The sequence below is a fragment of the Merops nubicus genome, unplaced genomic scaffold (assembly GCF_000691845.1).
Source record: "Merops nubicus isolate BGI_N331 unplaced genomic scaffold, ASM69184v1 scaffold9868, whole genome shotgun sequence".
In the NCBI taxonomy this organism is placed as follows: domain Eukaryota; kingdom Metazoa; phylum Chordata; class Aves; order Coraciiformes; family Meropidae; genus Merops; species Merops nubicus.
This window is the reverse complement of record NW_008627820.1, coordinates 455-11,578: the sequence shown is the minus strand read 5'-3', so window position 1 is coordinate 11,578 and position 11,124 is coordinate 455. Positions and strand designations below refer to the sequence as shown.

The following is an 11,124-nucleotide window of genomic DNA, read 5'->3' as shown; positions in this document are numbered from 1 at the left end:
TTTAAAGGAGCCCAGTCCGGCAGGGAGCAGGCCAGCAGTGCCTCGCTGGGAATGAGCCTGACAGCAAGCTGTGCATTCACAGCACACATGGGACAGCCAAGCTCCTGAGAATGACAGTGACACTTCCTCATTAGGGATTAATGCTGCCCTGGGTACATTTTAAAGGGGAGGACAGAGGTAGTAAGAACTAGTGAGATTATTTATCAGTTACTGGAGGGAGGGCCCTAGCTCCAAAACCCTGCCGTTATGCATAACTGACACAAAAATCTCCCACTACTAAACCCTTTCTGATAAAAAGGGGGGGGGAAGAGGAAACAGTATTTAATTCACTTATTCTGTAAATAATACCTAGTAATAGTGTCAGTGTAAAGTAACAAAGGGCATTAATTCAGTCATTTTTAGGGTACCATAGTATACAGACATCACACAAGAAGGACGTGCAGCATGAAGTGGCATAGGTGGTGGTGGCTGAATTTTTTGTTATTTGTGGGGATTGGTTTGATTACTTTGTTGTTGTTGTTGTTGTTGTTATTTGAGGCCATATGTTTTTGGTTTTTTTTAAACTTCAGTGGCTCCCTTCAGTCTTACAGTGGTGGGGGTAAGTCCCACCTTTCTGAAAGACAGTCAAAGCAAATGAATGCACGGTATAAAACTAATTCAGAGTTTCATGTGTTGGTCATATTTTTACCATTTATTTTGCCATTTTAAAAAATTTTCACATATCAATCAAAGAGGTGACAGAATGTTTGTTAAAAGTGGAAATCTTACACTGGGTTAAACCACAGGCAAAGGAATAATCTTTACCTGAATGATACTATGTACATTGAGGTGAACCCAAAAGTATCAGACAGCAAGTGGCCTTGCTTTATATAGGTATATTCCCTCTAAACAAGATGTTCCATGTTCTCAAACTGATTTACAAGCCACACAAAACTACTGCTCACCCACAATTTCAACACAACTGCTTACAAACGAGCCAGGAAACGTTCTGTGTCAGCACACCACAGAAGGCAGTGTGGCTAAAACAAAAGCAGCCAGCCAAACAGCAGGATATATAAACCAGGGGCAGAACATACTTGCTCTGACTGGAACTCACCACAACGTGGAAAAACCATCTTCTGCTTACAGCCCTGCTGCCCACAAACAACCAAAAAGCAAGCATGCAGCAACCACGTTCTCTCTTCTTCATGTCAGCTTATAAATACTGCAAAGCAACTATGAATTTTTATTCTTCCAAGACTAAAAAAAAGACTTCCAAGCAAGACTTCCAAGGCAACTTGCTGTTGTGAAAGGCTAATGTATTTTGTACAGATCTAAAGATGGATTTGTGGGTGTCAAACAACCCATCTGGTTTCTAAAACTGAATAAAACTTGTTCACTGTGGTTCATATTAATAGCAAAACATTGTATTTGACTTTGAACTAGACCCATAGGCAATAACACAGACAACATCTGCAACACTGCTGGCATCGTGGCACAACATTCTGTGTACAACTTCAGCCATCAGTTACAACATCATGTCATCTAGCCCATCCTCCATAAACTTCTTGTAAATTGCCATAAACTTTGCAACAAATGCTTCCAGATGATAAATGGCTTTGCTGCCCAGTTGCAAGCGGTGTTCATAGAAGGCTGCCATCTGTGCAACTTCTCCTTTCAACTGTCCATCACAGTTATTTAGAAGTTCTGTCAGGAGGCCCTAAAAGGGGAAAAAACAACACAGTACTTGAAAAATTATACATGCCAATAACCTCATTTCTCTGAAAATTGCCAAGTTATGACCATGAATTCAACAGAAAAGATATTCAAGAATCATTATACCACTTATTTGACAGAACTAGATTCATGGAACCATATTTCTTTAGAACTTTCTTTCAAGATAAATTCCTCATGTCATAATAGATGTTACTTATTATGTTCTTAGATGGGAAAAATCATATACTGGAACTACTTATGCCTTAATAAAGAAAATAAATGAACCTCATCTCCAAATACTGTAACAACTACTGCATACAGGTACATGGCCCTGGGGAGAATCTTTACCAAGATAGTAAGTTTATTAAAATCACTTACTTCTTATCTTGACAGCATCAAGGACAAAGAGAAACAAGACCTCTCCTTGTTATTTATTATTATTTAAAATTCATGTATATCCATGTGCAGACACATGATACTTTACAACAATACTTCAGTCACATCAAAATCAAAAATGCATTATTTTAGACCTGAGACAGCAAAAAACTCACTGAAATCCACCTCCATTGAAACAGTCAAGATTAAGTAAGAAGCATTTCTAGACCGTTTCAAGTTTATGGAGAGGGATTGGGTAGAGAATCCATCTCTGTCTTGACCACAACAGTCCTCAAGCAGGGCAGGGCAGGATCTAATAACCTACCATAAGACAGGAGGATTAAACTAACTGGACTTTTGGTCTAACAACCAAAACTGTCAGAAAGCAGAAATCAATTATTGTGAAAAGAAACAATATCTTGTAATTATGTCCTATGTCAAAGTCCACCTAGAGTAAGTTGCAAACATTAGCTTTAATCTTTGTTCTGCTCAAGTTGTCTTCAGCATCCTTTCATCCTGTCTAAAATAAAAACATGCACATCTCATTTGCTTGTTACTACCCCTCCCAAGAGGACTTTATCTTTGCAGAGGCCTGATGGTCCAACATCCTTCTGCAGACTTCTCCAATAGGACACAGCAAGTACTGAGCTTATAAAAACAAAACTTTTACAGAAGAAAACAAACCATATGAAAAGTAGCCCATAAAATATGCCTATGCTTCAATACAGAAGCTGGCTTGAGAAGTCTTCAGAGGAACAAAGCAGGTCCTCCTTTGTTCTAACTCAGCTATGATGCTGCTGTTCTGTGGTCACAGAACAACTTTTAGTAAACTATTCCACAGAGATGTGAACAAGGAAGCCTGCAACAAAAGTAAACTACACATTTATGTTTGCTGAATTAGACAACAGAATCTTCCTGCCCCCAAAAATCTACAAAACTCAAAACCGTCATGAGTAAATATATTTAGGCACAAACCTAACCAAATGGTCTAGTATGTCAACAGAGGACCATGACAAGTGAATGCTATGCATCAGAGTTTGAAGAACAAACTCTTTAATTAATGCTTCATAGCAATTAGCTGGATTATTTTGGTGACTCCAGTGGAAAGAAACACAAGAAAGAAGTATCTTTTGGTCAGTCGTGTTCATTTGTAAAGGACACAGCTTTTCATCAACATTTGAATAATCTGTGATGTTTTGGTGTGTTGCATTTTCTTTAATCTTAAATTGAGACTGCCATAGCATTAATATTTATAACACATTAAGAGCTTGATAGTTAAATTACCTTCATTATAATCTCAGGTGGAATGCAGTGTGTCAGGAGCTCATAAAGCCGTCCACGGACCTCTAAAAGCCTGTTGGAAAGACACCACAAAATATCAGGAGTATGTCTCCAAAGCATGCTAATGTGTTTCCACCACATTTTTTTCTGTTTCTTATTTTGTGTGTTATTTTGACCTCACTCCAAAGCATTGCACAAGTCAGTTAGTTTCAATTCAAATGCCCATACCACCTTTTATTCAAAGCAGTAAGTTACACGTACTCTAGCTACAATGGTCTCGGTCACCTAGAAGCTACAGGGCAATTAGAATTTGCCTCAGGCTTGTCTCCCTTTAATTCCTCTTCATATCTAAATTATTATTCGTGCTTAAGATTATTCAGAAGACACCATAAAATTGATTAGAGCCACAAGAGTCAAACTGTTATTCTGCCTTCACTGTTTACGAGAGAGGGTAAGGTGATTAGGTGGGAGAAAGTGAGAGTTCTCAAATCTCAACTTTTGGTATCAGGTCAGAGGCTACAAGTATTTAAATGAAATACAAGAGTAAGTGACATCTCATGTAATATATGGAACAGACTAAAAAGATCAGGCTGTGTATATGACACAGAGATGGATAAAGGAAGGATCTCCTAACCTGCTTTAAAAAAAGCAATGATTTCTCATTTGCAGTTCTTTCACAAAGGTGTGTTATGCTGAAGATGGAGAAATAGAAGCTTTAACATAAAAACACCCCACCTAAACAACACTCCTTCCCCCCCAAAGCAGAAAGACAGCACAACATGCAACAAATAAGCTTATGCTCACTTTTGATTACTACAGCAGAGAAAACAATTTTTTTCAGTTCCTGAAGCTCATTCAGCCTCCCCTGGTAATTTTAAGCTCACTTCCTCTGACTGCAAAGTATCAGCTCCAGCAAAAATGCCAGAAAATTACATATAACTGAAGACAACACATTTTTAAATATAACATTTTTTTCAGCAGTTGTATTCACCTACCTTTGTGGAGTCTGTTGACCGACAATAGCATTTGCAGTTTCTCTCAAATAAACTTCCCAGTCCATCTCAGGAATGTCTTGATCAGCAGTAAAAGGATACCTATATAATAGTTTTTAAAAAAAAAATTAAAATCAAAGCAGGCTGTCACCTATTTTAACATGGCCTCAGAAGTAAGTTAATTTTTGTGTCCAAGAGTATAATTTACATTCATTTTTAGCAGTGACTTACTGTTGTACTCTGCAGGACTCACACATCAGCAGTGCCTTCCGAAGGTTCCTGCCAGATTTCTCTGCAATCCTTTGAGCCAGCTCCTGAGGAAGAGTCAGGCCTTCCTTCTTACACACGCTGGACAAGACATGGCAGATCTGGATGGAAAACAGATCACAGGGAGTGCAACCCTCAGCAAGCAGTTCAGCACCCACAGACCCTCCCCTCTGAAACACCTCCAGACCAGAGATGGGCCAGTCTTTCAGAAGACATGCTTGACATGTCACCCACCACACAGAAAAACAAGCCCACAGGAAGAACTTATCTAGTAACAAGTTTTTAATAACTTAGTTTTGATTTTCTTCCAACATACATCTTCAATGCTGGGAGCAGGCACTCGTACAGCCAGGCATCTGCTTTGAATAGGTCCTATAATTTTGGACATGGAGTTGCAGCACAGGATCAGCCTGCAGGTCGCCATGTACTTCTCCATGGTCCTTCGCAAAGCGTGCTGAGCATCTTTAGTGAGTTTGTCCACCTCTGTTAACAGCACCACTGAAAAAGGATTAAAAATGCTGGGGTTTATTTGGTTGGGGTTTTTTTGGTTGTTTTGGTTGTTGTTTTTTTTTTTTAATTTATTTTAATTTTTTTTTTTATTAGTATCAAATCTTTCTAAAAAAAATTAGTACTTTCACATATAAGCAAGAATACCAAAACACATGATTCAAGCAGAAAAAGGCAACATGGTTCCACAGACAGGAAAATAAGGTTTAAAACAACCTGCATGCCCTTTTGACTGTATGATCTTCTGCTCCTTCATACCCTATATTTATGCCCTGGAAGGTCAATTTCTTGAGAGCAGGGCCTGCAACACTTCAGTGCCAAAAAAATAATCCAGGCAGGTGTAGAAGCTTTCAGTTTGATAATTAATACAGAAACTTTTTAAGACTTTATGGCATAAGGGCACATCAAAAAGCAAAAATTTCTTGAAGACTCCGTTCCATACTTTTATATATTTAAACCCAGTGTCTTAGCTTAAAGGAGCTGCCTTGTTATTGTAGCTGCAGTGCTTTTCCATGGTATTTTAAAGAAAAAAATAAAAACTTATTTCAAAAATGCTTCAGAACAATCAGGAGTCACCTAATATGAAGCAGCTAACCCAAGCAGCTACTCTGTGCAGGTTCCTGCATAGGCAACTAACAGATGGCTCATGTCAGTGCTCTGAATGGTTGGGTGAGAACAGCCTGGAGAAACAAGTCAGCCCATTACTCTTCTCCCACCTCCCTTCTGGTGATGCACGTGGCCTGAGGAGACCAGCCAGCTTACCAGGTACTCTGAGGTTCAAGGTATGACTGCAGCTGTAAGGATAAACACAACAACAACTAGTAGAGCAAATCAGTGCCTACCAGCTTAGGTGAAATAGTGTTTTGGGTGAACAGTGAGGGAAATGAGAAAGTACTAAATCCATGACCATTTTCAACTAAACTCTGCTCTGTCTGTCATTACTTCCTCTCTCCTGTAATCTCTTGTTATACAGTTGGTTATACAGATATCTCCTCCTCCAAAACACTACAAATAATCAGCTAACTCCTGACACAGCACTGTTTGCCATAAGGTTATCCTGCCCCTCAGCTCAATATTAAGCCTCAGTGGCTCTCAACTCAAATGCTACTGTAGATCATTAAACTCAGTTACAGTGCATTTCAATGACAGCCATGTGAAAAAGCAGGAATCTGAGCTCCCTCTGCCCAGCCACAGTCATTCAGCCACACCCTGTCCTCCTAAGAAACAACACAAGAGACAACGGAGCGTTTAAGCACTCAAGATACTTCCACAGAGGAATTAAAATGGGAATCTGTTTAATCTGGGAAAGGTTCACATGCCCTCATGCAATATACAGGTACAAACAAAACAGTCAGCTAAAATCTCTGAAAAACAAGTTTACAAATAACTTTGACTGGTTTTAACTGCTTTTACTCACCTTTAAAATCTCGTTGAGTACTTGTCTCAAGTTGTTGGGATTGTGCTACTGTCTTCAAGAGTTCCTGAATTACTACACGGTCACTGTTTCCTGCATCACTGTACCAAGAGTTTGAATAAAACTTGGTTTAAAACAACTTTAAATTGCATATAAAATACATCCTCTTGGCCAAGTGACTGAACGAGAATGCCAAAAGGATTCAGAAGCTGTTGAGGTTAGCACTGCACTCAACACACACACTTTGTTGAAAGTTACCTTCCCAATAACAAAAACAACACAAAGCTTACGCAGGCACAGCTGGATTAGTAGCACTGTATTGTGAAATGGTGAAGCCAGTGTCAAATGCTTCATTAACTTATTAAAGCAGAACTTATTTTTCTGATATGACAAATATAAACTTTTGTTCCCTACAATTTGGGCAAAGACAAACAATGTGAACATTTTTACCCATTATCAGAAGAAAAATGAAGTACAAACACATAATAAGATTAATGACTCAAAGCACTGCAGTAAATGTGTAGCTCTTTCCCTATGCAAAGTAGATGTCATTCTGTGAACAACCTACAGTCTTAATGTACTTGAGCAGCAGATGCACTGAAGTTACAAAGAGCTGCTAGTGGAAGAGTGATACTGTGATACCATCACAGCTCAGGTGGTTGACTTTTCTCCTCTTGGAAGGCAGGAAAACACCAGGAAATCCCAGCTCCCCTCCTGCCTCTTCTCACTGTCCACTACAGCAGCACTGTGCAGCCTTCTCAGTCCCCACCTTAGGAGCTCAGCTACTCTGACTCAGATTTGACAACCACTGGGGACTGACTTGCAACCTAGACTACTGAAAAAGCAAAGAAAAAGAGAGGAAAAAACCTCACACTCTTTAGCATCCCCAGACTGTTGCCTTGGCAGAAGCAGAGGTAGCTCTGCAATATTTCACTGGCAAGCAAAAGAAAAAGCATTTGCCTGTCCTGTTCTAGTCACCATTCAAGCAGACCCTCCCTACTCTTGCCAAGGAGAATGCAGCAGAAATACAGAAGCATACAAACTCAACAGTTCACAATCTGCTGAATAGGCTGCGCTGGCTTTGACTGCAGAGATCTGTCCTTCAGCAAGGGAGCAGAGCTTTAGTTACAGCACAAAAAAAACAACAAGCAACATGAAACAAGCCAGTTCTACTTACAAGATAGGACAGTTTTTTGGAAGCAGAAACTCATTAAAATAGTTTCCTAACATTTAAAGATAAATTATTCTCTGCAGTAACAGATAACCCAGAGTTCTAAAAGTTCCTGGTGAAAAATCATCCCTTGATATTATGTGACCACACCAAACATTCCAAGAAAACAATGAAGAAAATCAGTTACCACACAGACATTTCATTTGCATTGTTCCTCGTTCTTCACTGCCCACTTCCACAGAACCCATTTTAAAGCATCTACCCAAGCTAGTCAAGGGACCAACGGACAACACTTTGGAATTCAGATAATATCCTCGTTTTGGAGGAAAAAGAACAGTTCTATCTAATAAAGTTCCACAATATGTTCATTGTCTGCAGAGTCCTCCTTAGAAGTTCATTTCCTTTCCCTGTTAGCCATTTATCATGTCCCAAGTTACTCAAGATGCACAATGTGATTTCACAGTATTACAATTCAAGCAAGCTTCACAGACTATAGCACAGCACACACAGGTTCCCTGCCTGGTCAGACACCAACATGACAGTTGCTTGACCACTTACAGCTTATGAATCAATATAGATTTAAAGTAAAATACACTTATTTTACATGTTTCAAACTAAAAGTGCTCTATGGAGAGTAATAGAAGTGTTAGTGTTATTAGGTTATCAGAGCAGAGGATTGAATGGTCACACATTTATATCACCAAAACGACATACCCCAACAGTTAATTACAAATAAAAGTTTCAACTTTAATTATTTGGGTCTGTAATAGAATGCCAATAGATATTCACTGATCAATACACAGCCATTAGCTGCAGAATGAGCTTTTGAAGGAGACATTGTACATGAGAAGAGCTTCTAAAACTCAGAGGAAGATGAAAAAAGGTTCAGCAATAAGCACAAAGCTCCAAGTTACTTCAGGATACACTTTGCCTTGCAATTGCAATCCAGACAACAAAGCTAACCTAACCAGAGCCCCCCAGTGCACAGTGACATTTACACTCATGATTTGAAGCAACATTAAAGGGTTTCAGGTACACACAAGTATTTACTTTGGTAAAGTGAACTATCACTGGCAATTTCACAGCTGCCAGAGAAGACACACAGTAAACCACTACAGCTCCTGTCATTGAAATCAACATCTGACCTGACTCATGACAGGATTACCACTGTTTTGTGGTGATGTTCTTTCCTGTGCTCCAAACTCCTTACTGGAAGAGTTACTGGGTAGACCCCACTTTCAAATCACTTTATTTTTGTACTTGTGAGACAGCTAACAATATGGGAGTGTTGGTTCCAATAAAAGCTCTCCACTTCAACTTAAATGGTTAAATCTACAAATCCAGAATTGCTTGCTACCCACTCCTCAACATCAGCACACTCATGTGTCCAGTTAAGCAGACCATTACTGTCTTTAGCATACAGCAACTGAAATTTTCATCCATTTAGAACTCTTCAATTAAAAATCCTCTCCCTGCTCCCATTTGTAGTTCAAGCCCATAAACCATTATCTAATTTTCTCAGGCAACAAACTGGGCAATCAGGCCCTTATATATCCAGGCTGAAACCACTTACAGTATGACCAGTGGCTCATATTTGAAGTGGAACATTTTTACTGTACACTTACCTTGGGTTAACTTCAAGGTGATAATTACTTGCAATGGTGCTAATCTCAATTTTCTTTTTAGAAGGTGCCTGTGTAGAAAGCAAGCATATTAAATTTCAGAAAGGGTGTTCTAAAAATCTGATGTGAAAATTTATTCTCCAGGTCACTACTGGCTAGGCCACAGGCACACCAAAAGTCTCAGAGATCAAAGAACTGCTACACATCTCCTATCCTCCAATCCCACCTCCAAAGGAACAATACTGACACCCAGCCTGGAAAATAGCAGTAAAGATTATTATAGAAACACATAGTACATATCACTCTCTGCTCCAGTTACTGAGTTTGGTAAAAAAGAAATCTTATTATTGGAATCAGCTGTTCAAGGTAAGCAATAGTTTCTCCCTCCAGATGAGTTATGGATGGAAAATGTCTGGACAAGCCTGAAGAGGCTGTTTACTTCTCTTGACACAGGATTTCAAGTCTGTGCTTTGTTTAAAGAAAACACTGGTATTTACATCAATGAATTTGAGTTGGAACAGTTAAAATATATCCTACATTTTCACCAATCAGTCCAAATATTATATTCATTCCACTCCTGAGAATTAAAAAGTAAACAGTAAATAACCCAGTTATCAATAAAACTTGATAACTCCTTGCTGGTTAACCCATAACAAGGATATTGAATGGCTAGTATAACCTTTTAATACTAAACAATTACATGCCTAAGACAAGACAGATAGTATTTTGGGTTATTTGCCAATGCTGAAATTGTCACTATGAGAATGAGAAAACAAGCTAAAACTTGCATATATGCAAAAAGAAAATAACCTTCAAATAAGGGTTATTTTTACAGATAAATGAAATTTTATACATCCAACTGAGATCTACTCTATCACAACCACATGCTGCTATCCAAACTGACTTGTAAACAAAAAACCCTAACAGACCACAAAACCAAACAACCAGCTACAGAAAACAATGAAAAAAACCCCACACCCTCCCACCAATGAAGACCTAAAAAACAATAACATCTGGCAAAAGCAGTAGTCCCTGTAGTCAAACTAGCCTGTTTAATTACATAAAAGAGCTTGACGATACTGAGAGTAAAAAAAAAAACAAACCATTTTTAAAGCTTAAATAAACATAAAGGCCTCATAATAGAAAGACATCAGTATATAAATATTCACATTACTTGGTAGTAGGTGGGAGATTTATTGTTTTACCGTTATACTCTGATGCTCAATCCTCAGCTTCTCCACTCCTGCACCATACAACTCCCTTAACAAACACATTATTCTTGTCTTTTTTCCAGCTCCTGATGGTCCATACACCAACAGATGAGGGAAGTCACCACACTGAACCTGAACACAAAGTGACAACATTAGTTGGCTGCATTACCCTTCTTTACAAAAGACTGTTCATCTTTCCAGTCTCACCCAAGTTTACACAAAATTACTTTTCCAGTTCAGTCACAGCATAGTACCTAAAATTAAAACTGCTGAATTCCTTTCCTGCAGCAATATTTCCTACAGAACATTATTTTTCTGAAGATCATATGTAACTCATTTAAATCCAAACACCTCACCCCTCAAAAAAGATAAAAAACAAAACTAACTCACAAACAGAACAAACCCAAAATAAGACAAAAAAAAAAAAAAAAAAAAAAACCAACAAAAAAAAAACCCTAGCATTTACATGCTTTCCAGGGTTTCTAGAGTGCCAGATGCAATAAGCAGACAGTAAAAAGGATTATAAGAAAGTTTAAAGCAGATATATGATACATATAACTACATATATATGCATATCTATCATATATGT

General features: G+C 38.4%; 1 protein-coding gene across 1 annotated transcript; it reads right to left on the bottom strand.

Annotated features, from left to right (window-relative positions):
- Positions 1-1,333: 1,333 nt before the first annotated feature.
- RFC3 (replication factor C (activator 1) 3, 38kDa) lies at positions 1,334-10,667 on the bottom strand (the record flags this gene model as incomplete). The annotated part of the gene is made up of 8 exons (XM_008946468.1): positions 1,334-1,699; positions 3,355-3,424; positions 4,347-4,445; positions 4,575-4,711; positions 4,927-5,108; positions 6,535-6,632; positions 9,328-9,395; positions 10,530-10,667. Coding segments are annotated over 8 exons (984 nt in total), but the record flags the coding sequence as incomplete, so codon positions are not given.
- Between the last annotated feature and the right edge of the window lie 457 nt (positions 10,668-11,124).